The 27013-nt window shown below is 55.1% G+C and overlaps 6 protein-coding genes across 14 annotated transcripts in view; 2 read left to right on the forward strand and 4 right to left on the reverse strand.

Moving 5' to 3' along the window:
• The first annotated feature begins 527 nt into the window (after positions 1–527).
• Mfsd3 (major facilitator superfamily domain containing 3) lies at positions 528–2822 on the forward strand. The gene is made up of 5 exons (XM_051159834.1): positions 528–1544; positions 1822–1969; positions 2060–2184; positions 2255–2364; positions 2626–2822. Exons 1-5 carry the CDS (start codon positions 863–865, stop codon positions 2797–2799), a joined length of 1239 nt encoding a protein of 412 aa, XP_051015791.1. The 5' UTR covers positions 528–862; the 3' UTR covers positions 2800–2822.
• Positions 2823–3086: 264 nt separating this feature from the next.
• Recql4 (RecQ like helicase 4) lies at positions 3087–10203 on the reverse strand. The gene is made up of 23 exons (XM_051159348.1): positions 9973–10203; positions 9860–9893; positions 9676–9773; positions 9375–9515; positions 8408–9136; positions 8201–8327; positions 8068–8101; positions 7476–7549; positions 7271–7369; positions 6573–6665; positions 6358–6494; positions 5984–6067; positions 5724–5912; positions 5466–5645; positions 5251–5392; positions 4901–5163; positions 4529–4781; positions 4326–4455; positions 4074–4243; positions 3820–4000; positions 3583–3736; positions 3317–3425; positions 3087–3227 (listed from the first exon to the last, which is right to left on the reverse strand). Exons 1-23 carry the CDS (start codon positions 10201–10203, stop codon positions 3106–3108), a joined length of 3774 nt encoding a protein of 1257 aa, XP_051015305.1. The 3' UTR covers positions 3087–3105.
• A 19-nt stretch (positions 10204–10222) lies between these two features.
• Positions 10223–14857, forward strand: Lrrc14 (leucine rich repeat containing 14). 3 transcript variants are annotated; one of them, XM_051159837.1, is made up of 4 exons: positions 10223–10265; positions 12545–12898; positions 13098–13682; positions 13779–14857. In XM_051159837.1, the coding sequence occupies exons 2-4, from the start codon at positions 12570–12572 to the stop codon at positions 14344–14346; spliced, it is 1482 nt and encodes a 493-aa protein (XP_051015794.1). In that variant the 5' UTR covers positions 10223–10265; positions 12545–12569; the 3' UTR covers positions 14347–14857. The 3 variants fall into 3 exon arrangements, with proteins under 3 accessions (XP_051015794.1, XP_051015792.1, XP_051015793.1); XM_051159835.1 differs by lacking the exon at positions 10223–10265 and adding an exon at positions 10504–10634; XM_051159836.1 differs by lacking the exon at positions 10223–10265 and adding an exon at positions 10641–10776.
• A 45-nt stretch (positions 14858–14902) lies between these two features.
• Positions 14903–22595, reverse strand: Lrrc24 (leucine rich repeat containing 24). Its single transcript, XM_051159845.1, has 5 exons — positions 22465–22595; positions 18577–18824; positions 18108–18386; positions 17798–17966; positions 14903–16066 (listed from the first exon to the last, which is right to left on the reverse strand). Exons 2-5 carry the CDS (start codon positions 18757–18759, stop codon positions 15132–15134), a joined length of 1566 nt encoding a protein of 521 aa, XP_051015802.1. The 5' UTR covers positions 18760–18824; positions 22465–22595; the 3' UTR covers positions 14903–15131.
• C17H8orf82 (chromosome 17 C8orf82 homolog) lies at positions 21757–24176 on the reverse strand. The gene is given in 5 exon segments (XM_051159847.1): positions 21757–22007; positions 22465–22937; positions 22939–23336; positions 23533–23581; positions 23954–24176. Coding segments are annotated over 4 exon segments (660 nt in total). The 5' UTR covers positions 24116–24176; the 3' UTR covers positions 21757–22007; positions 22465–22886.
• Positions 24177–24310: 134 nt separating this feature from the next.
• The window catches only part of Arhgap39 (Rho GTPase activating protein 39), a 92994-nt gene continuing 90291 nt past the window's right edge, over positions 24311–27013 (reverse strand). For all 7 annotated transcript variants that reach the window (XM_051159841.1, XM_051159844.1, XM_051159838.1 and 4 more), the window contains 3 exons: positions 26476–26567; positions 25686–25855; positions 24311–25527 (listed from right to left, as the gene is read on the reverse strand). In XM_051159841.1, the coding sequence (XP_051015798.1) occupies positions 25333–25527; positions 25686–25855; positions 26476–26567 (457 nt within the window). In that variant the 3' untranslated portion in view covers positions 24311–25332. The remainder of the gene's footprint in view (positions 25528–25685; positions 25856–26475; positions 26568–27013) is intronic.

Raw genomic sequence — 27013 nt, forward strand, 5'->3', positions numbered from 1 at the left:
CTGCCCTTTCCCACAGAATTGCTTCTGTGGTCACTGACTTGGTGGTGGGTCTGGAGGCACAGTCACAGCAAGGTATGTGGAGCAGTGCTAGAACCATTGTGGAGCAAAGTACTGACTCTTTGGGCAGCAAAGGCAGGGACTCTGAGTTTGTGGTTGGCTTGGTCTACTGAGTGAGTTCCAGGACAACAGGGCTATATACCCTGTCCTGCCTTTAATCCCAGCACTTGGGAGGCAGAGGCAGGCGGATATCTGTGAGTTTGAGGCCAGCCTGGTCTACAAAGCGAGTCCAGGACAGTCAAGGCTACACAGAGAAACCCTGTCTCAAAAAAAAAAAAAAAAAAAAAAGCGCCTGGAATGAATCTGGTAACCATTGAGCAGAAGGTACTTTTATGATCAGCCTGTTACAGCAGCTTCCTTCCCAGCCACTCTCGCTGGGCCTATGAACAGCCGGCTGCGGTGTCCAGGCTTGGAACCAGGGGCGCCAGACAGGCGTTCTGGGTTTGCGTTGGTATCAGTAGCCTGTTTGACATCCGGCCGTGGGGTTTAAAGGTCAACTAAGGACTAGACTGCAGAACAGGGAGTTGGCTCCACCCTCAGCCAAGGGAGCTCCACCTTTCTCTCTCCCCCCCCCCGACCCCCGCGCAAAGCATGCTGGTAGTCATGGGTTGCGCGAGGCCGTAGGCCCACCACGCTATAGGACGGGTCTATTGCTTTGCGTTTTCCTCCCAACTTCGGTACTTCCGGGATATCGGGTCCCTAGTATACGCCGTCGAGATTCCAGCTTGCTTGTCCCTGTCCCTATGTAGGCGGACCAGACCCTGAGCTTCCATCCTGAGCCATCGGATCCCACCGCGCACCGGCCATGCATGGGAAGCTGCTGCCGCTGGCCGGCCTCTATCTTGTGCAGGGTCTGCCCTATGGACTGCAGTCCAGCTTGCTGCCCATTTTATTGCGGGCCCGTGGCCTTTCCCTAACGCGCGTGGGTCTGACTAAGGGATTGTATGCTCCATGGCTATTGAAGCTGGCATGGGCACCGTTGGTGGACAGGCGGGGCTCCCCGCGGGTGTGGTTAACACTCAGCACAGTGTCCCTGGGCCTCGTGTGCGGACTGCTGGCTGTGTTGCCTCCCTCGCAAGCTAGCCAGACAGGGCTGCCCACCACCGTGATGGGGCTGCTGCTGCTGCTGAATCTGGGTGCAGCAGTGCAGGATGTGGCTCTGGACACACTCGCAGTGCAGCTCCTGGAGCCAAAGGAGTTGGGACCTGGAAACACTGTACAGGTGGTGGCTTACAAGCTGGGATCCGCACTGGCTGGGGGTGGGCTGTTGGTCCTCTTCCCCACCCTCTCTTGGCCATTGCTCTTTCTGCTCCTAGCTGCCACCTACTGGTTGGCTGCTGCCTTAGCCTGGGCTGCACCAGCTTTGAGAAGGCTGCCAGGGCCTCAGGTCTCTGAGCATACCCCCAACACCTCTTATGGCCTACAAGATTTGCTGGTTGTGCCTGGAACCCTCTGGACGGCAGGCTTTGTGCTCACCTACAAGCTGGGTGAGTGAGACCTTGAGTTAGGCAGCATCAACCTTGGTCCTAGGGCCCTGAAACCCACTTAAGGACTGCCCTATTCTAGGTGTCAGACAAGAGCTCTGCAGCTCAGTCTTGCCTCACCTGTTACCTCAGCTCCGGCCAATGCCCAACCCTTTCTCTTCTAACATCTGGGGCTTGTGAAAATGAAGGGGACAGGGGCAACGCCTGGTTGGAATACTGAGGTCCCTGGAAGAAAGAGAGAAAAGGGGGCAGGGCCATCCTTGCTTATGGTCTCCTGTAGGTGAGCAGGGTGCTGGCAGCCTGTTTCCACTTCTTCTGCTGGACCATGGTGTTTCTGCCTCAGACATGGGGCTATGGAGTGGCTTGGGTGCTGTGACCTGCTCCATTGCTGGCTCCTCCTTGAGTGGGGCTCTACTGGCCAGGCACTGGTAAGCACTCCCCAACCCTAATCTGACCCTCACCTCCACCCATCTCCCGGGTGATCTGACCATGCCTTGCCCTCCCAACTCCCACCACAGGCCGCCACTGTCCCTGTTGAGATCAGTGCTGCAGCTTCGCCTTGGGGGTTTGGCCTGCCAGACTGCTCTGCTCTTCCACCTCAACACCCCAGGGGCTAGGCTGGATCCTGGCACAGTCATGAGAGGTGAGAGGTTAGCCTTGAGGGTAAAAGGAGGGGCAGGAGCCCAGGGCCCCACTGACCTGTGTTCTTCCAGGGGCAGCTTTGCTGAGTATATGTCTACAACAATTCCTGGGGGGTGTGGTCACCACTGCCACATTCACTGTGATGATGCACTGCAGCCAGTTGGCACCCAGAGCCCTGCAGGTAAGAGGGCAGGGTGGGAGCCAGGCACGGTGGCACACACCTTTAATCCCAGCACTTGGGAGGAAGAAGCAGGTGGATCTCTGTGAGTTCGAGGCCAGCCTGGTCTATAAAGCGAGTCCAGGACAGCCAAGGCTACACAGAGAAACTCTGTCTCAAAAAACCAAAACCAAAACCAAACAAAAAAAAAAAGGGCAGGGTGGGGATGCCCAGGACTGCAGGGCTGGGGAGTCACTAGGCTCTGATCTGTGTTCACATCCCCAGGCCACGCATTACAGCTTCCTGGCCACCCTGGAACTGTTGGGCAAGCTGCTACCAGGTACCTTGGCTGGAGTGCTGGCTGACGGCCTGGGGCCACATCTCTGCTTTGCCGCCTTCCTTGTACTCTCAACCCTACCTGTCCTGGATCTCAGCCTGGCACCTAATAACCTGACCTGAGCTGGATGTTAGGGCTGTCTATAAAGCTACTGTATGGCCTGGGTGTCTGGGACACAGGAGATGCAGTTGTCCTCAAACTAAGGGCTGTGTTACCAGAAAGTATATAAAATTATTGAATGCTTTTTATTTTATATCTTGGATCTTGCCCCCTTTCTGCAACGGGAAGCTTTTGTCTAACAGTCAGTGATGGCTTTATCCTTGCCGTGGTGAACAGATGACCCTGACACCATCTGTGTAGTCAGTGGCCAGTCTGGCTTGCCTCATGCCTCAGTCATGTAGTGCTCGCTCTCCCATGGAGGGTGGTCATCAGCCTCTCAGCAGGAGCTCTTCTGTAACTAGGCGCATCAGGGCATGGAAGTTCAGGTGCAGGTACTTTCTCCAGAAGCGCCGGTCCTGCCCATACACCTGGGCTGGGTAGCAGGGACTTGCTATGGTGAAACAGAAACATAGGCCTGAGGCCTCAGCTGGCTCTAGTGCCCAGCCCCTGCTGATATCAGGCAGGCCCCGTGGCCCTCACCAATGCCATGGAAGATGCGGGCCACAGCCCTCCCTGAAAACCTCTCCTCTGGCCTCAGGGACAGGAGCTGGCGGGTATCGCGGCGAATTTGGTCTTCCCAGTCCTGGAGCTGCAGGAGGACACATGAGCTCACCTGGGCCTCCATGGCATCTCATCACATAAAATCACAGCCCAAGCAGCCCATGGAACCTTGAGCCAGCCAGGGTTTGAACCATGGGGGTTAGTGTCCTTGCTTTTAGGATTGTCCTCAGAGGTGTTGCGCTTACCTGGGTCTGCCCAGGCTCTGGGCCCTGCTTCTCCTTCACAGTTTCCTCCTCTTCCTCCTCCTCCTCAAAGTAGTGGCTGACCAGGGTCTTCAGCCGACTGCTGTGTTCCTCATCGGACTGCTCTAGACAGGGGCCACAACTGGGAAAGGCCACACTGGGGATGACACAGACAAACCTGTCAAGAGTTGCCCATGGGGTTGGTGTGAGCAGCCTAGGCCCTGCCTGCCTCCTTCCCACCTGCGAAAGACTTTGGATATTTGGTGTAGACCGGCCAGGGCTTTGTGTTCCCGAGCCTGCACACGGCTATACAGAAAGTCACAGATCTGGTCCTTCTCCTCGTCTGTCAGGTCCCCAGGACTGTGCAGATGAAAGGCCAACTCACTGAACTCCACAAGCACCCCTGTGCCCTTTGGCGCACCTGTGAGCAAGTGTGTCCATCAGAGGTGAACAGGTGGCCAGCACAACCCAGGATGGGATAGGGATGAGCATACCTTTCTTTGGCTCTTGGTCCCACTTCAGCTGGTGGAAAGCCAGCCGTACAGATGCCAGCTCCCAGCCCATTGAGTCTGCCAGCTCCACCACGTCAAACTCTAAGGAGCTGCTGCCCTGACTTGTGTCTTTAGGTGGCCACTTGGCCAAGCACACAGCCAAAGGGGGACACCTATGTCCAAGGAACAGAGGAGCATGTGGCCAGCAGCCCTGGCTCTTTGCTTTATCCTCAGCCCGAGGTGAGATATGCTTACCTGTGGGCCAGAGCTTGCAGCCGGGCACTGCCCCCAGGGCAACGCAGACGGCAGTGGGCATAGGTACATGGTAGCAGCTCCAACCAGTGCCGAGGGTGTAGTTCCAGGTAGCACAGCAGAGTCTCAATGGCTAGAGGCAGAGGAAGACTTAGGGGCAGTGGAGACAGCCCCTCCCTGTACTCCACATCCTGTCTGGCCCTTACCCTCCTCTGTCATGTCCAGAGTCTGTACTGTAGACTGCACCGGGAGTGCCCGCTTATGGCCCAGGCAGGCCCGTCCCAGGATAGAGTATGTTTGTTGGCCACTGTGCTCTTTGGTCTCCTCAAGTGAGGATTCGGATCTGGGCCTCTGGGCGCACATGCAGGGTGGGAACACACGTTGCACGAGCTTCTTCACAGCCAAGAAGTCTATGCCATCAGCATGGGCATGCCTGCGCAGTTCACAGAGGTCTTCACCCTGCACAGACAGTCAATATGCATGCAGCTATAGCCCTTGGGCCTAGAGTAGGCATGAAGGGACATAGGAATAATATAACCCCTGGGTCTAGCAAGGTCTGGGGAGATAGGGGTGCCAACCTGGGGGTGCAGGAACAGGTGGCAATGGGCAGGCTTCCCATCTCGTCCTGCACGACCGATAGCCTGCACATAGCTCTCGAAGCTTGGAGGCAGTCCCAGGTGTAGCACAGCCCGAACATCTGGCCGGTCCAGCCCCATGCCAAAGGCTACTGTGGCCACAACCACTCGCAAGTGCCCCTGCATGAAAGCCTGCTGCACTCGTCTCCGTTCCTGGCTGCACATGCCAGCATGGTAAGCTTCAGCTACAGCCTCGGGGCCACAACCTGTAGAGAATGCATACAAATGGTTAATGGGACCACAGTGGGTATGCACAGTAAAGGGCCTGGGTGCCAAACCCTGCACATGCCTACCTCCAGGCCTTGACTCTCTCACAGTAGACAGGCAGGTCCGCAGGAGTGCAGCCACCCGTTCTGTATCCTTCCTTCGAGTGCAGTAAATGATAATAGAATCCAGGGCACGAAAACGGTCACCTTGCAGCAATGTCACAAGAGCCTGGCAATAAGGAATGATCAGCATGGCAGACTGGGCTTCTGACAGGGTCCCTGGTGTGTACACACATACCTACCTGGTCTGAGTCTCTGTCCATGGACACGGAGAGGTGCAGATTGGCAGGGATGGTGGCTGACCCACTGAGCTCAAATTCCTCAGCTATGCCCAGGTGGTGGGCCACATCACGAGCAGTGCTTCGTGTGGCCGTGGCTGTGAGACCCAAAAAGCAGCGTACGCCCATATGTTCCCGAAGGACCTGAGCCAGGGATAGTGGTTAGTCACTTAGCCCACCTGGGTCCCCGTCCACCTCTACCCTTACCCGACAAAAGCTCACTTTGCAAACACGCAGGTAGCAGGGCCGGAAGTTGTGTGACCACTGAGAGAGGCAGTGGACCTCATCAATGCAGGCGAAGGCAATTGGAGGCAGAAGAGTGGCCTGGGGGAGGCTGGCAGGGCCCCCAGCCCCATACCCGACCAAGGCCTCTGGGGACATGATGAGCACATGCACCTGGGCTGCCTGTACCTGAAGCGGAGAGGGTTATGAACGCTGCCTAGATGGATGCCCACTACCCGCAATCCATGGGCCCTTCTTACCTTCTTCAGGACAGATTCTCGTTGTTTCTTGGTCATACCTGAGTGGAGGCAGGCCACCTTCAGACATGAAGGCAGGTCAGACACCTGTGGATGCAATGCTGTCACAGCCCAGCACAACACCATCTCTCCCTCTGAATTTTCTCAGATACTGAACCCTCTGGAAGCAAATGCATCAGACACTGGGTCCAGGGAGAAAAAGTTCAGAGCCAGCCAGCCTCCTATGTGCCTGGTCCTATGAGCCGTGGAGCTAAGGAACTATATGAAGAACTTTGGGCATTAGGAAGAGGTCAGCTGGCCACTGCTGTGTTCAAGAACAAAAAGCACCTAAGTGTCAATTTTCAGGCTTTCCAGGTACTGAGAGCCTGTCCATATACCTGGTCATCCATGAGTGACAGGAGAGGAGAGACCACCAGTGTGAGGCAAGGGCTTCGCTGGGCATATAGCAGTGCAGGAAGCTGGTAGCACAGAGACTTGCCAGCACCTGTTGGCAACACTAACAGAGTGGAGATGCCTAGAGAGGACAAGAGGCAGCGATGAGGCTCATTGGTCAGACACAGCCTGTTTGTAGTTCCTAGGTAGCCACACCTACCAGAGAGAATCCGCATGACCGCATGCTCTTGCCCAGGGCGGAAGGCTTGGTGCCCTAGCTGCTCTAGGGCCTGGAATACCTCAGCAGGGGTTTCTGTGGACACAAGTTGTGGTGCTTTGAATGAAAATCGCCACCAAAGGCTCACATACTTGCATGCCTAGTCCCCAGTTGAACTGTTTGGGAAAGATTAGGAGGTGTGACCTTGTTAGATGAAGTGTGTCACTGGGCGTGGACTTTGAGGTTTCAAAAGCACAGGCCAATGCCTGCATGATGGTGCATGCTTTTAATCCCAGCATTTGGGAGGCAAAGGCAGGTGGATCTCTATAAATCTGAAGCCAGCCTCGTCTACAGGTAACTTCTAGGATACACAGGATAACTCTGTCTCAAAAACCAACAACCAGCCGGGCGTGGTGGCGCATGCCTTTAATCCCAGCACTTGGGAGGCAGAGGCAGGTGGATCGCTGTGAGTTCAAGGCCAGCCTGGTCTACAAAGTGAGTCCAGAATGGCCAAGGCTACACAGAGAAACCCTGTCTCGGAAAAAAAAAAAAAAAAAAGAAAGAAAAGAAAAGCCGAAACTTAGACCAAACAAAAAACCCAACAACCAAACAAAAGAGTTGCCATGGTCACGGTGTCTCTTCACAGCAACAGAACAGTAACTAAGACATGTGTTGGAAAGACTATGGTCCATTACACTCACCTGCCACCTGTCCCAAGGGCCCTGGTGGGTAGAGGGGCAACATCGGGGTGGGCCGATGATGCTCTTGTAGCTTTGGCCTAGCAGGTTCTGTTTCCTCACCTGCTTAGATAGACAGGAGAGGGCGACGTGGGAGTACCAGAATAGATGGAGCCCACCCTAGCATTAATGGCCACTTGGTCACATCACCCATTCCCCTTTCACTTACCAGAGAGGTGACAGGAAGTGGTTCCTGTCCTCTGTGGTACTCCTTCCAAAGTCCAAATGGGCTGTTTGTCATCCCTGCCTGTTGAAGGTTGGTATGGTGTATTTTGATGCTAATTACTGCTTGCTGTCTCTGTTGACCCACCCATACCTTGCCTAGAGCCTAACCTGTTTGACCAATAAAAGACCATCACACCTGGGCAGGGCAAATGAGATAGGCGTGGCTAAGGTTCCCAGGCTTGAGAGAATCTTGGGAGGAAGAGAGAAGTGGAGGAGAGGAGAGAAGGCTGGGCCATGGGTTAGGTGGAAGTGAAGTGCTTGACCCAGATGAAGACATTAGCAAGTATTTGGGATTATGGATGGGAGGTAGCTTGATAGAAGTTATTAGAAGCAGATGACATGGGATTGGGGCATCCCATACCTGCCCCCACTGTGGGAAGCATCTACCCTGACCCAGGTGAACCAAAGCTATTTTAAAATATAAAAGGATCTGTGTCTTGACTGATTGCTAGTGGGTTAAAAAATACTGCCGTAGTAATAATTATAGGCCTAATAATAAACATTATTAAGCCATACTGATAAAATAACCACAACACCTGCCACCTTCCTCCTGGATGATCAGGGCGGATCCTGGACCAGGGTTAGGAGTTGGTAGAGCCTTTGGTTGGCATAAGTAATTCCTAGACCCCACGATGGTTAAATGACCCAACAGACATGGTAGAGACTTACCTGATTTGCAGCACTGGGCTGCCCAGTGACCAGACTGCCCACACCGGAAACAAGTGTCCTTGACTGTGGCTCCAGGGCCACTTCCCCCAAACGTCTCTCTTTTCTTCTTCCATTTTTGCTTCCATACCTGGGGAAGGTCCACAAGAACCATTCAGGAGTGGACGGGAGGAGAGGAAAGGCTAGCCTGTTCCGCTCAACCTATCTCACCTGCTTACGGAGAAGCCTGCCTTGGTTGGCCCCAGCTCGTACAAAGCGTTTGTGTTTCAGGTTGAGTCGAACGTAGTTCCCTCGGTCCAAGGAAGCTGGTCTAGGGGAGATGTGGAAGTGGGCTGTGCCCTTCTCTGAGGAGCTGCAGGGCTGAGGTATGTTCACTTGTGCAGGTGCTCCTGGAGGGCCTTTCTCATGTGCTGTAGCCCCAGCTCCCTCAGACAGGGGTCCTGCTTGGCTGTTGTCTCGGGCTTGTGGGAAGTCCTCCAACTTCTCATGTCTTTTTCGCTTCCTGTCTTTATTGTTGCTAGATTTGGGGCAGCGTGAGAAAGCTTGGGCTGGCTGTGGGGTCAGGGCCTCTGGGCTCTGTGATGATCCTTCTGAATGGATGCCAGGATCAGCGACATTCACCTTGCCTGACATCCAGGGCCGTGACTCGTTGGCATCCAGGTCAAGCCCACAGGTGCTCGGAACCTCTAGAAGATCTGAAACTGTGTTCTGACAGCTCTCTAGCCAGCCAGGGTCTAGGGAACTCAACCTCAGGCTCAGGGATGCCGGAAGCTGCTGGAGTTGGCCTAACCTCGGCTGCAGCTCAGGAAGCTGGGGAAGCACGTCTTTAGCTTCCCCTGGACAGGTGGGTGCAGTCCTTGAGTCCGGTGGCTTTGGGGTGGGCGCTGTGGACAAGGATCTCTTCTGAGGCCGGAGTTTTCGGCTCAGGGTTGGCCCAGCCTAGGTTGACAAGATGAAACAAGTAGGGTCGGGACCCAGGGTTACTGCAGAAGTTTGGGACAGACGGGAAGCTGACAGCAGAGAGGCCTGAGCACTCTTAGGTGCCTGATGCAGTTATTACAATTGTCTGTGTCTGTGTGTGCGCGCGCACACTCTCTAAGGAACAGGTGGACAGAGAAGGACCCTGGCAAAGCACCCTAGAGCCCAAGGTAGTTCTGAGTCCGCCCACACTCCTTACCTGTAGAGTGCTTTTCAGATTGGCCTTCAGCCTCTCCCCGTAGTCTCGTACAGAACTCAGTGGGCTCTGCCTTGGCTTAGACTGTGTATTCTGAGTTGCTGCCCGATTCAGGTGGGAACCCCAGCAGCTTGGCTCCTGTGCCTGCAGTACACAGTAGCGGCCCAGACCAGTTTGTGCCTTCAAAGTTTCCCTAACCCCCATGGGACAGCCTGGCCACCCAACTTTTTGTGCTCCATCGAGGCTTCTGCCATTTGACCATACAGAACGCTGACTGCAAACTTTGGATTAAGGGTCGGTATACCTCCTCAGCGGCCTTGGCAAGTGACTGCTCTAGGATGTGTCGTCCGTCGCCAGCCTGACGCACTGCCTGCTTTAGGCTACGGTACTCGCGGTAGAGCGCTGGGAAGGCAGGAATCGGGGGTCAGCGCACACCCACTAACGTCCGCCCCCAACCCCGTCCCAGGCCCGCCAGCCCAGTTGCTCACCGCGCGTCTCCTCAGGTGCCGCCTCCACATCCTCCTAGGAGAGAAGCTCGTCAGCCACAGGCTGCACCTAGGTCCCCGCTAGCCGCCGTGTCCGGTCCCCAACCCCACCTCACCTGCGCTGGCCGTCGCCCGTGCAGCCGTGCGAAGGCGCGTTCCCACTCCTGCAGCCGCGCGCGGACGATCGCGAGCCGTTCCATAGCAATCTGAGCCGGGGCCTGGAGAATCACCCGCCACCACTGTAAAGTTCGGCTCTTTAGCCAATGGGAGCTGGAGGCGGGCGGCGCCGGGCCAGGCGGCCAATTCGCTGGGCCCTGAAGGGGCGGGCCGTACGCGCGTGACGTCATCTCAGCGCGCCAAAGAGCTGCGCTGCGCTCGGGGAGGCTGGTGGAGGGGCTGGGAGATCTTGGTGAGGAGGGCGGCTGAGCTTGGACAGCTGGGCCGGGATCGGAGCGCTGTCAAGAGTCCGCCGCCCTCGGGGGCCAGGGCACTTGGACGGCGGGATCGTCGCGGGCTGCGGCGGATCCTCGGGAGGCGCCGCTACGCGGAAATGGGCCGGGGGTGAGCCCCGCAAGCGCAGGGCGACCTAGGGGCGGATGAGGACCGTCTCGGCCTATAAGAACAGGCTCGCCCGGCTTAGTCGAGGTTCTGGGCGTCTACTGCGTGTGGTAGCATCACCCAGAAGCAGTCCTTGCTGGGAGGCCAGGCTGGTTGCTTATGACAGGCGCTCGATTGGCTGGTCCTGTCAGCGAGGCAGTCCTCGCGATATTACCTCAAGGTAGAGCCCATCGTGGGTAGGCACCCAGGGTTTCCCAGGGACTTGCACCTTAAGCACTTGTTCAAGGTGTGAGAAGTTAGCAAACCCCGGGGTTCTGCAGCCTTTCTTCTCCTCACCTCTTTTCCCCATGCTGCGACTTTGGGTAAGGCCTAGGCCTTAGTTTTCTAACCTGTTATATATAGGGTGAGAGCTGTAGTGTGGTTCTGAGGGTAAGGTGTTTGGCTCACCGGAAGTCTACCGACCCTGTGTAGCAGGGATCATTCAGCCGCAGGGATTTTTTGAGGTGTTTTGTTTGCATGCGGCTTCTCAGCTGGAATACTTTGGCAGTTTCTGACCCGGATGTTTCTGAATCCCATGAATTTAAGACTTGGTACAATGGTTTCTTGGTGAAGAGGGGATTTCTGTACCTAGTTATGCCCTAGGAAACCATTATCTCTGGAGTTGACACGTCTGGCCTTGATCTCAAAGGCTGCACATCATCCGTGCTCAGGGTCCTTCTTTAAAAAACAAAAAACAAAAAAACAATAAAACAGAAGCAGGCACTTAATAATCTGTGCTTACGCTTCTTTAAATCCAAGGGTACGACTCTATGGAGGGCCAGGGTGTGACTACTTACTCTGTGGGGGCTTTCTAACTGTTCTTGTACTGATGGAAAGAGAGGCCTGGAATTTATTTTACTCTAAGAAAATATTTACGTTCCCTTAATTGTGTATGTCTGAGTATATGTGTATGCACTATGTGTGTGCAAAAGCCCTCAGGTCAGAAGAGGGTATCTGCATTAGGTCCCTGGAGTTTCAGGTGATTCCAGACAACAGATAGGCATCTTTTGCAAGATCAGTGAGCCACCTCTCCACCCCCTATCCTTTTTTCTTTCTTTCTTTTCTTTTTTTTTTTTTTTTTGTTTTTTGAGACAGGGTTTCTCTGTGTAGCCTTGACTGTCCTAGAATCGTTTTGTAGACCAGGCTGGCCTCGAACTCACAGCCATCGCCTGCCTCTGCCTCCCAAGGGCAGGGATTAAAAGTGTGTGCCACCACCGCCTGGCTCCACCTCCTATCTTACAAACAATCAAACACCCAAACTTGCTAGAACTCAAGTATTGAGTGAGCCAGACTGCAAGCTCCAGGGAACCTCCCGTTTTCTGCTGACCCCAGTCCTGGCATTATAGACGTGTGTCATTCATATCCGTATCCTGCTTTTACGTAGGTTCCGGGATCAGAAGTCAGGTCCTCACAATTGTTCAGCAAGCACTATGAAAAAAGACATTGCTTGGCCCCTTGTTTCTCTGTTTCTCTCTCTCTCTCTCTCTCTCTCTCAGGGGTGGGGGGGGGTCTAGCATGTTACTATGTCTGGATAAATAGACTAGGCTGGTCTCGAACTCACAGCAGTCTGCCTGCCTCTTGCCTCTGGAGTGCTGGGATTAAAGGCGTGAACCACCACCACCAAGCTTGGACTTCTGAGTCATATTTGTGATTTGGGAGGCCTAAAATAGCATTGTTAGGCCCTGCAGAGCAGCAGCTGTCTATCCGAAGGCCACACACAAGCAAGCAGGTGATTGACAGTGCTACACTAATTACGGTCTTCTTTAAGCTTTGTTTCTCCTGCTTCTGCGTATGGGCTTGTCCCTTGTCCACTCTGCACATCTCCAAACCAGGTGTGATGGCACCTGCTTGTAATCCTAGAAGAGACAGGAGGATTGCCACAAGTTCAAGACAAGCCTGGGCTATAACCGTGAGACTCCGTCTCAAGCCAAAGAAAGAAAAGAAGCATTCCTTTGTGCAGCTCTCCTCCTATAACTGCCAACTCCAAGTCAGATACCTTAGTGGGCTTCTGTACCACTGATGATTTGGAGAGGGTGTGGCCTGATACTGGCCCCGGGTTTGTCTTCACTAATTAAGATCCCTCTCCTGCAGGTGACTGTGTGCCCAGGCCAGCACCATGCACACACTTGTGTTTCTCAGCACACGTCAGGTGCTTGAGTGTCAGCCGGCTGCCTGCCAGGCCCTTCCCCTGCTGCCCCGAGAACTCTTCCCGCTGCTGTTCAAGGTGGCCTTCATGGACAAGAAGACAGTTGTCCTGCGTGAGCTGGTGTACACGTGGCCCTTCCCACTGCTTAGTTTCCAGCAGCTGCTGCAGGAGTGTGCCCATTGCAGCCGAGCGCTGCTGCAGGAGCGGCTCAGCACAGAAAGCATGCAGGCTGTGATCCTGGGGCTCACTGCCCGGATTCACACTCCAGAAACAGAGGCTGGCACACAACCTCTCTGCAGGTATGCATTTATCTGGGGGGGGGGGCAGGGCACAGGCCAGGGGTACAACGAGGGTTCCCTGAATGGCCCTAGACTGTAGTTCTGAGGTTAGAAAGAGCTCAGGATGGGAATAGTCATAGTTGCTGCTTCTGTACAAGGCTGCTGGGAGGGATAGAGGCCCTTCTCCCTCATTCCCTGCCTCTGCCTATCCCTGCTCCAGGAAGCATGCGCTGCGGGTACTGGATATGACTGGTCTGCTAGATGATGGGGTGGAGCAGGACCCCGGAACTATGAGCATGTGGGACTGCACGGCAGCTATAGCCAGGACATGTATCGCCCAGCAGCAGGGTGGGACTGCCGAGCGAGGGCTGTCGCCAGTCCCGGTGGAAGTCCGTGTAGACCTTCGGGTAAACCGGGCGTCCTACACATTCCTTCGAGAGGCACTCCAAAGCAGTGTGGACAGCCCCCTGCGGCTCTGCTGCCGGGACCTCCGGGCTGAAGATCTACCCATGCGCAACACTGTGGCCTTGCTGCAGCTTTTAGATGCAGGCTGCCTGCGCCGAATAGACCTGCGCTTCAATAACCTGGGCTTGCGAGGCCTGTCTGTCATCATCCCACACGTGGCCCGCTTTCAGCACTTAGGCAGCCTGAGGCTGCATTACGTGCACGGGGACTCCAGGCAGCCTTCCGTGGACGGTGAGGACAACTTTCGCTACTTTCTTGCCCAGATGGGCCGTTTTATCTGTCTTCGGGAGCTCAGCATGGGCTCTTCTCTCCTCTCAGGCAGGCTGGATCAACTGCTAAGGTGAGTGGACTGTCCCATTGCTGTCTCTCTCTCTGTGAGGCCATTCCCCTTGGCCTACCTGCCCATGACCCTTCTGTAACCCCTCTGTCCCTGCAGCACCCTACAGAGCCCCCTGGAAAGCCTTGAGCTGGCCTTCTGTGCACTGTTGCCTGAGGACCTACGCTTCCTGGCTCAGAGCTCCCATGCTGCCCACCTCAAAAAGCTGGACTTGAGTGGCAATGACCTGTCAGGCAACCAGTTGATACCTTTCCAGGATCTGTTGCAGGCAGTAGCACCCACACTGCTGCATCTCGAGCTGACCGAGTGCCAGCTTGCTGACGCCCAGCTGTTGGCCACACTGCCCACCCTGACTCGCTGTGCCAGTCTCCGCTACCTTGGTCTCTATGGCAACCCTCTGTCTATGGCAGGACTTAAAGAGCTGCTTCGGGACTCTGTGGTACAGGCTGAGCTACGCACTGTGGTGCACCCCTTCCCTGTGGATTGCTATGAAGGCCTGCCTTGGCCACCGCCTGCCTCTGTCCTTCTGGAAGCCTCCATCAATGAGGAGAAGTTTGCTCGTGTGGAAGCTGAGTTGCACCAGCTGCTGTTAGCTTCAGGCCGCACCCATGTACTCTGGACCACAGACATCTATGGGCGGCTGGCTGCAGACTATTTCAACCTCTGATCTCCAGGGTTTTGGTGAGGTTAAAAGCCTTTGGGACTCTGCAAAAGGCCTGACACAAAGGCTTTTCTGCAGAGTTTGCCTTGCTCCTGGGTATACCCTGAGTCACCTCTGCTTTGGGCAGTATGCTTCACCTGCCCCCAGTCTCTGGCTGACTGTTGGTATGTCTGGCCTGTGCTCCCCTTCTCTGTATGGCTGCACTTGATTGCTCTTCTGGGTTGCAGCTGCTCTGCAGAAGAGTAGTTCCTGGGCACATCCCATACCCTTAGCAGGAGTGCAGCGCATTGAGGTAGATGTTAGGGTGATAGACTTCAGGGTGTCTTGTGAGTACCCCATGCAGTCTGGGGCCTTATACTGTGTACCCTGCCTGCCACCCAAGGCGCCATTACCTGCCTCTGGAAGGTGTGAGCAAGGTACAAACGTGCAGTATCTGAAACGTGAATCTGTGGCCTTTTTTGGGGTGTGTGTATGTGTGTCTGACCTAATTGGATAGGAAAGACTTGCCCACATTTCTAGTCTTACCATAGCCAGTTGTCAAATGTCATTCAATCTCCTGCGCAATTTCCTCACCAGGTTATCCCCTATTCTTACTGCCCTGAGCCAGGGTGAATCGCCAGAGCCGGCACCTGGGACACCTTATCCACAGCCCCCATCATTCACAGACCCACAACTCCATACCAGCCAGCCCCAACACACTAGGCGGTGTAGCGTGGCGTCAACTTTACTTTGGGCATGCGCGGAGCTGCACTGGCCAATCCCCAGTGCCCACGTCATTGACTCGCGCAGGCTCAGCAATGGATCTCATAGGCGACACGTGGAGGGAGGCGTAGCCCAGACATGACACTCTCGGGAGGATTATGTTCCATTGGCTCCTCAGGCGGTATCTCTGCGAACAGGGGTTTGGAACGGTCAATGACGAACATCTCGTGTCCGCGCTCATCACGGAGCTCCTCGAGCTGTGCGAAAGTGCAAGGCCCGTCTGAATAGTCGTTGACAAACAGCGTGCCTTCCCCCGGCGGCGCTGGCACCTTTTTCCGCCGCCGCCGGCGTCGGCAGATCATGGCTGCCAACAACAGCGCGGTGAGCGCCAGCAGCGCAATGGCTGCTGCGATCGCTGTCTGCGTTGCTAGGCCCAGGGCTCGGAAGGCCATGCTACCTGCCTCGTGCTGAGACTCATGTGCCACAGGGCGTGCAGCCGCGGCTTTCGGGGCGAGTGGCTGCTGTGACTGCTGCTGGGAGGCGTTGACCAGTAGATGAAAGGGCACACGCGCTTTGCCACCCGCATTTGCGGCCTCGCATTCGTACTTGCCTGCGTGTGCCAGTGTTATGTTGGTGAGGAAGAGCATGCCGCTGCCCGTGTCCCGGGTCGCATGCCCGCCCAGGCCTGGTGAGCCACCTTCCAGCTGGGCTTGCGCTTGAGGCTTGCCATCGCGAGGCTGGGGCACCTTTCTCCAGACCACTAGCGGCTGTGGGTAACCTGATGCCTGACAGGCTACCTGCAGGTCCTCCCCTAGGTTAGCTGTGAGCTCCGGGGGCTCCACATTCACAGAGGGAGGAATACAGATGAGGCTACCTCCAGATACTTCTAGTAGACTTTGCAGTGCCAGGCGTGGGGGCTCTGCACATGTGATCTTCTTGTCTCTGGAGCTGAGCAGCCGTCGGCCCCCCTCTTTGATCCAAGAGCCCAGCCAGTGAAGGGCACAGTCACAACGCCATGGATTCTCTGTGTAGGGCAGAATACAGCCTAGGTAGATAGGTCCTGCTAATCCAAACAAGCCCTTTCCCACCTCTTAGAGATGCCTAGAGAGTTCCACGCCCTTATCACCTCTTCCCTCCTCCACGCTCCTGAAAAAGCAACAGTCTGAAGCTCCAGTTTTGCAAACCTCCACATCCTTGCATACTCCAGCACCGCTTGGAACCCTGCTGTCTAATGAGCCTTCGTTTTTTTTTTTTTTTTTCCTCCCTCCCCTCTAATGACAAGTTGGAAGACTCTCAGTTCTTTACAGAGAGAGTTCTAGGACAGCCAGGGCTACACAGAGAAACTGTCTCGAAAAGCAAATCAAAAGACCCTCAATTCTGTTAAGTTACTCTGTGGAACTTGTACTTTTCTTCTTTAAAAAGGAAGGGGCGTGAGCTGTTACTCTCCCAGCATTTGTGGTCCCTTCCCAAGTCTGACCATTCCGGTGTGCCCCTGCAAGGTAATGCCCATGGGCTGCCACAGTGAAGCAAGACAAGGGGAATTACAGTACTCAGGAATCCCCACAGAATCTGGTCGAAGCCTCTCACCAAGTGAGACTCAGGATTACAGCACAGTTAAAATTTGCTTTGAGGATTGCCAACATAACAATATTACTTTTAAAATATACAAGAATGTTAAAATAGCAGTGAACCATGGGTAAGGCTAAACACACACACACACACACACACACACACACACACACACACACACACACACACACACTCCTTAAGAATAACCTTCCTTTTGTAGGTAATTTCTGGGGGAAATCACAGTAAGGGCATCTTCCCCAGCAACTCTTGTTTCCAGGGATTCACTGTCCCTTGTAAGCCTGTCCAAATGCATAGGAACTGCCCTGTGAGCTCATATATTTGTTTTGTCTCCCAGACATGCTTTCCCTTGGTATCCCTGGCTGTCCTAGAACTCAAATGTTGTAGACCAGTTCCATCTGCCTTGTGAGTACTGCTACCAAAGGCTTGTGCCACCACGCCTGGCTCATGTAGGGTTTCTTTTTCTTTCTTTCTTTCTTTTTCTTTTTCTTTTTTTTCTTTTAATTTTTTGTTTTGTTTTGAGACACAGTTTCTCTATGTAGCCTTGCCTGTCCTGGGTTCACTTTGAAGACCAGGCTGGCCTTGAACTTAGAGATCCCTTGGCCTTTTGTTTTGTTTTTTGAGACAGGGTTTCCCTATGTAGCCTTGGCTGTCCTGGACTCCTTTTGTAGACCAGGCTGGCCTCAAACTTACAGAGATCTGCCTGCCTCTGCCTCCCAAGTGCTGGATTAAAGGCATGCGTCGCCACGTCCACTTAGATTCTTTAACAGTCCCTTTTGAGGTTTCTGAAGCCATCAAAAACCAGTCTTTTGTAAAGACATTTATTTGTGACTTTGTAAAGCCTACACCAGTGCTCTTGGGTGTGTCCTTCCGTAGGACCCTCCTGTCTCAAATGTGTTAATGTCCTTTTAATAAACTCCAACTCTGTTACATCTTGTCTTATTCTGACGTTACTTTCTGCAGTGACGTGAAGAACCTGGTTTTACCTGAGTCAGGGACTGTAAAGATGAAAGGGAACTCCCCAGGTGGATGTGGCCACAGTGTGGAGCTGGCTCTGTTCCTACCACAGCTGACAATAGGAGGCACCCCCCCCCCTATACCTAAGCCTGCTGCTTCTTATAGGGGCAGCTGTGGACCCAGAGGAGACCCTTTGCCAAAGAAGAGTTACCTGTGAGGCGCAGGACTTGCAGGCTGCTCAGAGGCTGCAGGGCCTCTCTGCTGATGGTGCCCAGTTGGTTCCTGCTGAGGTCCAGCAGGGCCAGGGAGGAAAGCCCAGCCAGGGCCTGGTCCTCCAGTAATTCAATGCTGTTTTCTTGGAGATGCAGCTCCTGTAGTCGCTGAAGTAGGGACAGCAGATCGTTAGGGAAAAGGGTCATGGGAAGCTAGACTAGGCTGACTTCTTTCCCCCTAACCACTCCTGCCAGTAGGGTGGTTATTGGTATCTCAGCAAGATCCCGCGCTTGGTCTTTGTCGCTCACCGGCAGGTGCAAGAAGGTGAAATCCAGCAGCTTCGCTAGCTGGTTTCCAGCCAGGTAAAGCACGCGCAGCTGGACCAAGCCCACAAATGCACCGCCACGCAATCCCCGAAGCCGGTTGCCGGTGAGCGCCAGCTCAAGCAGGCGCGGCTGTGCGCGGAAGGCACCTGACTCCAGCGCCCGCAGGGTATTGTTGTGCAGGTAGAGGTGGCGAAGGGCAGCGAGCGGTGCTAGAGCGCCTTGCTCTAGGTGCGCGATGCTGTTGTCTTGCAGGAACAGCGTCTGAAGGTTGTGGAGACGAGATTACTTCACTGTGGGGCACGTCCCACTCCCGTGGAGCATCCCATCCCACTTGCCTACCTCTGCACCCTAAGGGACCTTCCACTGACGTTCATACAATCTCCTCCACAGCGGTGGGCATTTGTAGCCCACTACTCCAATGCAAGGCCCCCCAGTCCCACACAGTGCCCACCTGCGTCCCGGGAGGGATTCCCTGTGGGACGACGCGCAACCGTAGGGCGCCGCACTCCACCGTGGCGCTGTAGCAGCGGCAGGCGGCGGGACAGCCAGTGGCGCGGGGCGGGAGTCCAGGCAGCAAAGGCAGCAGCAGTAACCCCAGCAGTAGCAGCAGCAGCACGGGGGCCCCTGGGGCCATTTCTGAAGAGCCCCACCAAGAAGCTGTGGCTTCCCCAGGGAATAGAGCCGGATGGGATGCGCCTCCTGAAACAGGTTAGCAAGCCGGTGCTAACATTATCCAGTCAGCACATGAGCAGGGCTGTGATGTCAGGCATGGTGGGACTATTTGCTCTTAACCTAAACACTGGGGAAGCTGAGGCCGCAGGATTCCTGTAAATTCAAGGTCAGGTGTAGGCTATACGTTCCAGGCCAGTCTGGCTGGACTAGTAAGATTTTCTACTCAGAGGCCGGGCAGTGCCGGTGCAGCATTTAATCCCGGAATTTACTTGGGAGGCAGAGGCAGGCAGATTTCTAGCAGCTCGAGTTCTACAGTGTGAGTTCCAAGGGTAGCCAAGGTAGCACAGAGAAACCCTGTTTCGAAAACCTAACAAAACAAAACCAACAGCAAACAAAACAAACCCCCAAAACACTATCCCTCAAGAGATAGATGCCTGCACAAGTAAAGGCACTAGTCCGGCAAGCCTGGTGATCTGGGCTGCATCTGCATCTACCCAACCCACATAAAGGTGGAAGGAAAAGTCTGGAGAGATGGCTCAAAGGTTAAGAGCACTGACTGCTCTTCCAGAGGTCCTGAGTTCAATTTCCAGCAACCACATGGTGGCTCACAACCATCTATCATGTGATCTGATGCCCTCTTCTGGCCTGCAGGTGTACATGCAGGCAGAGCACTGTATACACAATGAATATTTTTTTTTAAAAAAGGTGGAAGGAGAGAACTGACTGGACAAAGTGTCCTTTGACTTCCGTGGGCACGAGTACCTCCCCATCCCCTAGCCCATGAACGCACACACTGTTTTTAAAAAGCTCCAAAAACAATCATCTTTCTTTGAGGGTTCCTACCTCACCCAAGACCTCTCCCTATGCCTATACTGAGAGCCTCATGCTCTCCAATGGGGTGACACCCCATCTTCACCTCGTGGACAGGCTCTCCTTGGTTCTCAGATGCAACAGTAAGTAATACAGGCTTGGGAAGTGCCTGGGTTGCGAAGTCCAGGGCCCAGGTATGCAGGCGTGGGCCCTAAGAGCAGGCTGTGGGCAGGCATGTCCCCTTGGTCTCACTCTGTGGCCACTGCCATCAGATTAAAGTTCAGCACTGAGCAGAACCTTCTTTGTGCCCCAACACATGACCTTGACCTGTATGACTCCACTTTCTGCTTCCTCTGTCATGATTTGAAGAGAGTGTAGGGAGAAATGGTTGTCTCATCAGAGCCCGGGAGGCCCCTGACCCTCCTTTGTAGGGATGGATGCAGGTGGATGTTTACCTAGAGCTAGGCTTTCCCTCAGGTAGCTCATACTTTTTTCCTTTTTGACAGGGTTTACTGTTTCTCTGGCTGGCCTGGGACTCACTATGTGTGCTGCGATGGCCTCAAATCCAGAGATGTCTGTCTCTGCCTCCAAGTACCGAGATTTTAAAAGGCCTATGGCACTATGCCTAGCTGCTTCTTTCTTTAAAAACAAACCAAACCAAACAACAAACTTAGCCAGGTGCAATGGTGCATCCTATGATTCCCGCACTCAGGAGGCAGAGGCAGGTGGATCTCTGTGAGTTTGAGGTCAGCCTGGTCTATAAAGTGAGTCCAGGATACCAAGGCTACACAGAGAAACCCTGTCTTTAGAAACAACAAAAAACAATTTCAGCCAGGAGCAGTGGCGCTCGCCTGTGAGCTCAGCACTCACGAGGCAGAAGCAGGAGGATGGCTGTGAGTTTGGGGCCAGCTTGGTCTATGGAGAGAGTTTCAGGGCAGCCAAGGCTGTTACACAGTGAAACTATGTCTCAAAAAACAAACAAAATCTTAGCTAGGTGTAGTAGTGCACTTGGGAGGCAGAGACAGGAGGATCTCTGTGAGTTCCAGGCCAGTTTGATCTACAGAGTGAGCCCAGGACAGCCAGGGCACAAATAAACCATTTCAAAAAAAAATAAACAATTTTATTTACCTATTTTATCTCTGTGTGTGTGCATCACATGCATACCAGGGGCCCTCAAAAGTCAGGGGAGGGCATCAGATCCCCTGGAACTGAAGCTAGCATGTTTGGGAGCCACCATGTGGGTACTAGAAATTGAGCCTGCGACCTCTGGAATAGCAGCCAGCGCTCTTAATCACTGAGCCAGTTCTCCACCCCTAGCCCACCCCCTTTGAAACAGGGTCTCTTGCTTTGTGTTCCTCATTGTCCTGAAACTCTCTGTGTAAAGTAGGCTGCCCTTGCACTCACAAAGATCCACCTACCTCTGCCTTCCTAGTACTGGGATTAAAGACCGGAGTCTCCACCCCTGGCCATTACTTCTAATTTTTTGAGTCAGGGTCTTGCTATAGCCCACGCCACACCTGAACTTAAGATATTCCTGCTTATGCTCCCAAGAGGCAAGAGTACAGACGTGTGCCAGCACAGCCAGCTTTCTCAGGTAATTTTTTAGAGGACTGAGGGATAAGACAAACAGTAGGAAAATCAGTTCAGAGCCTCCAAGCTGGTTCCACATGGGCCTCTGTCTTTAGAATAGATGGTATGTGTCCTGGCTGGGATATGAAAGGACACCTTAGGTCGCCAACTGCTGCTTTTCTTTTCTTTTCTCCTGCACACTAAGCACACAATATACCACCGAGTCACACTCCCATCATCCCAACTGGGTATCCAGCTTTCTGAGTAGAACATGTGGGCACCAACCTTTGAAACTGTAGAGATGCATTCTACAGAGGAATATTGTGTGCACTTGTGAATCTAGGGACAGGAGGGCTGGGGTCCAGTTCTAGGCAGAGCAAGCTCAGTTTTAGTGGGTGGTACCAAGGCTGAGACACCTGCTTTTCTGAGGTTAAGAAAGCTAGGACCAAGGGTGCACTGCTCTCCAGCTCCATTTTGGCATGGCCTACTGTTTTAACGCCTGCATATTCACCAGGTTTTCTTGCTCTGAGTCAAGTTGAACTGTACTAAGTGGCTTTGGTGTTTTGTTTCATTTTTTAAAAATGTATGCACTAATTGATCATTTAAAGTCAATAGAGATGAGGCAGGACAGCAGTAACGTTTTAATGGAATAGCTTCGGTGCAGGCAAAGGCAGTTCCTAGATATTTCAGGACAGGTGAAGCCCCAAGAAGTGGGACGTTTGCTAGGCTTCTGGTTTTAATTTCCCGGAGCACAAATGACTGGCTGGTCCCTGGCTCCAGGCCTGTGCATCTGTCCTGCATCTGTCCAGCCTTCAGTAGCAAAGCCTTGATCTGTGTGCATTAGAGATCAGAGCTGCAGCTCATGCAAGAAGCCCAGATGTGCAAGACAGCCACGACACAAATAAGGGCCCCTTACTAGATGAGCCCAGAAATCCTTTTAACAGGACATGAACCCCTAATCCTGGGCAGGAGTGGGGTGTCGATATAGGCAGGAAGAGGGTGGAGAGAAGGAGCCCTGTGTCCTCCCTAGGGCTCACTGCAAAGCCCCAGCTAAGGTTTCTGGCAGCCTTTGCGACCCGCCGCTTTTAACCAGCACTACCTCCCCCTAACCGCCCCTCCCGCGCCAGTGGGTCTGAGCCCCCTCTGCTCGTAGAAGGCGTGGTTTCCATCCCCTCCCGTTGGCAGACCGTACGACCTTTCCTAGGTGCAGCAGCCGGAACCTAGAGGGTCCCCGATGCCGCCCCCAAGCACTGTGACCTTGGGCTAGGATCCGCCCCCCCCCCCTCACCTGCTCCAGTGGTGAGCGACTCCCCGCGGTGCTTGCGGCGGCAAGACTGGAGAAGCGACGCGGACGGGGGGGGGGGGGGGTAGGGTGGGCGCGCACGCGCATCGACCCACGCGCGCCTTGCGCCTGCCGCCCAGCCTGACGTGACCAGCGCAGGCCAATCCGTGGGATGCAAGGCCGGTGAAAGGGTTAGAGGTGGCCGAGAGAGGACCTCTGTGGGGGAAGAGGATAGCAAGGGGCCGCGCCAGGACCTTGGACAGCGCCAACCTGCTGTGACCCTGGGCGCATCTCTGCGCGCACGCGCACTCAGCAGGTGACAGGGGACGTCTAGGTAAACCTGCAAGGCTGGAGCCGAGGGGTAACCTGCGAGTACTACAGAGCCCAGTGTTTGCCCAAACCCTCCCCACCCAGCCCCAGCAGGAGGCTCAGGGCGGCGGCGGGGCAGCGAGTAGCATCGGGGCCAGATCCATAGTTAGGGGCGATGCGGCGACCTTGCCAGTGCACATGAGAGGGGACCGTGGGTGAGCCAGGCCCGTACTCGAAGCAGGCGCTGAGCTCGAAGGCCAGGGCCGAGCGCACTAGGCCAACGCCGCCCGCGCGCTCCGGTGCCGGATGGTACAGGCGCCCATTGGCCGCCAGGGGGAGCAAGCGAGCCGGCTCAAAGGGCATGGTCAGGGCCTCGCCGCCGCCGCAGTAGGAGAGGCGGGGTGCCTCGCTGTCGGGGGCCAGCAGGTGCGTAAAGACCACTGGCCGGTCTTCACAGCGCAGGAAGTTACGCTCTCTGCCACAGAGCGAGAGGAAGGGGAAGGAAGCCTCGTAGCGCCCGCTGTGGTTGGGTCTCAGACGGGAGAAGAAAGTGACCAGGAACTGCAGGTCTGTGGGAACAAGAGGCAGGGCTGTTCACGCTGGGTGACCAAGCCTCCCAGACAGACGCCTTCTCCCGGGCACCCCAACGCTGGCACGAGACAGCCGTCCCCCCGCTGAGGCTGGGGGCTTCCCTCCCAGTCAAGGAGCCGAGGCCCCGTGGGGCAGAGGGAGAGAGGCGTGAAGGAGGAGTGCAGCAAGCGATACCTTTGTAGCAGGTGATAAAGTTCTTCATTTTCGAGTCATCTAGGAAAAGCTGCAGACAGAAGGGACAGACAGTGGCCGTGAGTTCCCTGTCCGTGCTTTTGTGTGTAATGTGTTCAAGGGGGCATGAGCGGGGCCCCGTAGAGTTGCCCACACCCACATGAAGGTTCCCAGCGTTGCAGCTCCCCCCCCCCCCCCCTTCCTAAAGCGGGCTTCGCTGCCCCGTGTTCCCCGCAATCGCGAGCATCCAGCTCTGGGATTGGGGCTAGGCTGGCTAGTGTGCAGTGTGTGCGACAGGCCCTGGGCGTTCCCGCTCCGGCCTGGGCTCCACACCTGGCATCCATGCCTAGGTCTCGCCCCTAAGTCTTTCCCACCCGAAGCCGGCTCCCTCAGCACGCCTCCCTCGGTCACACACCAGGCACACCTGGCCTTGGTGATCCACGTAGTAGAAATACTCCCGGGTTCTAGGCTCCGGGCTTTGGCCCTGTGTGTAGGAGACACCTTCGTCCACACTGTAGGCCCGAGCTCCCTGTGCCCTCGCCAAGACTAGAGCCAAGTTACGCACGGCTCTGCAAGGAGGCCACATCCTTCCACACCGGAAACAGGTCACACAGCGTTGTGCCTGCTGCTTTGGGTTCCGCCGGCGGCACGTGTCCGGTGGGGGCGGGGCCCCGTGTCCCGCCTCCGCCTCCGGAAGCAGCTACGCTGTGTAGATCCAGACCTCCTCTCCTCCCCACCCCGGCCCTGTTAGAAGTAACCCGAGGCAAAACAGAGTGTGTGTGCACTTGAACTTTATTCACACGGCGCTCCAGTCACCTCGGTCCACACGCCCGAGGGAGGGCCTGCGGCCAGGCTGCCACAGAGGTCCAGGATCCGCCCCAGAGGGCTGCGGGCCTCAGCATGGCGGAAGTTTTGTTTTTAATAAATAAAAATTCTAAAAATATATATATCATATAAACGGGAGAAATGAAGTTTGACAACTGTTGGAACTCAGATTCCGGAATGGAAAACGCAGACGAGTCTGGGTCCCATCCACGCTCCGTCCGGGTGTGGAGTTTGGTCAGAGGCCGCGAGGTCAAAGGAGAGTGGTGCTAACTTGCTCAACGCGAGGACGGCAAGGGCAGTTCAAGAGATAAATAGCATCTGGTTAAAACTATGTCCTTAGCAAACTTAGTTCTGACATCTGTCGGTCTATTTATATCTTTATACACAGGTAGGATGGGTGCGGGATAGATTCTGGACTTAACCCGAAAAACCATAAAAACAAAACCTCTCTCTCGCCCTCCCCCACCCGCCCCAAGAACGCCTGCCTGCCCTGGCCATACTACAGAGGGCTTTGGTTTGGGGCCTCCCCTTGCACAAAGACTCATTAGGCATTGGGCCGATGGCACTGGACCGCATCCTAGTGGTGGCCAGCACTGCTCTTTAAGCGCCTCTCACTCTCCTTCAGGCCCCAAGACTAGGGTTGGAGGGCTCAGGGCGAGGGTGCCTTGGTGGAGGACTGCCCTGAAGAGGGGACGAGGTCGTGTTGTACTGAACAACGCGGCATGTGCTTCGGCCAACCAGGAGGGCAGTGTCGCTTGGCTCCGGGAAACAGAAGGCACTTCTCGGGGCTGGCCTGCGACCTTGGAGCGGTGCCCGCAGGAACTGGCCACGAGATACGGCGCGGCTGCTTTGCCCCGGAGGACCTGGGGCGGGGCGGGGCAGGACGGGCATCTGGCGGGGCCTGACATGCTGCCTCGCACTGGGGTTTCCCTCCCACCTCCCCGGGTGTCACCCTAGTGGGTGTCCGTAGCCTGAGTGCTATAGCACGCCCTCCATGAAGCTGGTATCTAGATGCTGAATGAGCACTCGAAGGAAGGACATCTCCTTTCGTGTATTCTCGAAGATGACACGCGGGTCATCCGACTGGCAGCGCAGGCAGTTGGGTGCCATCACCATAGCCAGGTTGCTGACGTCCATTTTGGTGATGGCTACATTGGCAGGCTGCACGAACACCTGCGTGAGGGGACCGGGGAGGGGGAAGAAGAGAGCAGAGTGGAGGGTAGGCGTAGCTCTTATGGGATGAGTTGGGGCGGGGGCGGGCAAAGTGGAAGGTCGGTTGGGTAGGATGCAAAGGTGGGCGTGGTGTGGCATCGGATCCAGAGTACGCATACCTGGAGGAAGCGTATGAGGTAGCACAGCACCATTCGGTTGATGCGCGGTAACGCATGCACCACGGCCACGGCGGCCTCCGGGCTCTCGTAGTGTGCAATGCATTGTTCGTAGAATTCATGAGGAATCAAGGGCTCCTCCAGCTCCCGATACCACAGCTTCAGCAGCGATGCTGAGGGCGGAAGCAGCTTAGAATAAACTTGGTCTAGGGGCCCCTCAGCCAAACATCCACTAGAGGCCACACCAGATACACATGGTGTGTAAGGGTATGGAGCAGGATGGAAAGGGTCCCCCTGGCTAAAGCTATTGAGGTTGAACATAGATCCCAGAGGCACTAGCTGCTAGAGAACCTGGGATTAATTTGGAGGTATAGGGGTGTGTGTGTGTGTGTGTGTGTGTGTGTGTGGTGTGTGTGTGTGTGTGTGTGTGTGTGTGTGTGTGTCCCTCTGCCCAGAATGACTACAAAACAATCTCTCTCAAGGGTTATGCAGTTCTGAAGGATGCCCTAAGAGCTGTGGGCTGGGCTGCTCTGGAGGAGCAATGCCCAGGATACTGACAGGTCCATCACTCCACTTCAGGAGGTAGGTCCCAGGGGAGGAGGATGAGATGCAGCCACAGATGGGTAGAGGGACAAGGCCAGAGGGAGATCCTGGGTGGATGGCTGGACAGGAGCCCTAGCCTTAGTGGCCATCTACTTTGTGGGATATGCATGCGGGTCAACACCTGGAAACTCCTCGAAACTTCAAGACTGGGCCACACTTGCCCAGCCGTGTAAGTGTGTTTGGGGCTCACCAGGGACATGTGGGTCCTCCAGGCCTGTAGGCACCTTCCACTGATCCACCTGCAACTTCAGGGCGTTCACCTCATCAATGTCACCAGGGACCCTAGAGAACACAGGGCATGTCTCAGACAGAGGAGCTGGGAGTGGCAGAAAGTCTCAAGGTCCCACCAACCTGACCAGTTCTCTCAGGCAGGGCGGGATGAGTAGGGCTTTGCTGCTCTTTTGGGGGCATCCTGCCCATACGCTTGGGGCAGTGATATGGGTCCTCCTGGCCCTTCTCCCTTCATGGGCTCTGCTGGCTTCTCTGTGCAGCTGTCTCCCTCTGCAGGCCACTAAAGCCCAAACTTGCAGCTCTTGGCTTCTCTGCTTGTCCTTTTGGGGCTTGGGCTTCCCTGGTCCTGACAGACAAGTCATTACAATAGTTGATACTGCATAGACAAGTGCCACCCTCAGGGCAGGACCTGTCACATGCCTGTTCACACAGGAGGATGAACTGCTGAGCTGCTTGGTTAGCTGCATGTCACCTCGAAGGCTCTTATTATAGGGGTG

This window comes from Acomys russatus, chromosome 17 (genome assembly GCF_903995435.1).
Source record: "Acomys russatus chromosome 17, mAcoRus1.1, whole genome shotgun sequence".
NCBI classification, from domain to species: Eukaryota; Metazoa; Chordata; class Mammalia; order Rodentia; family Muridae; genus Acomys; species Acomys russatus.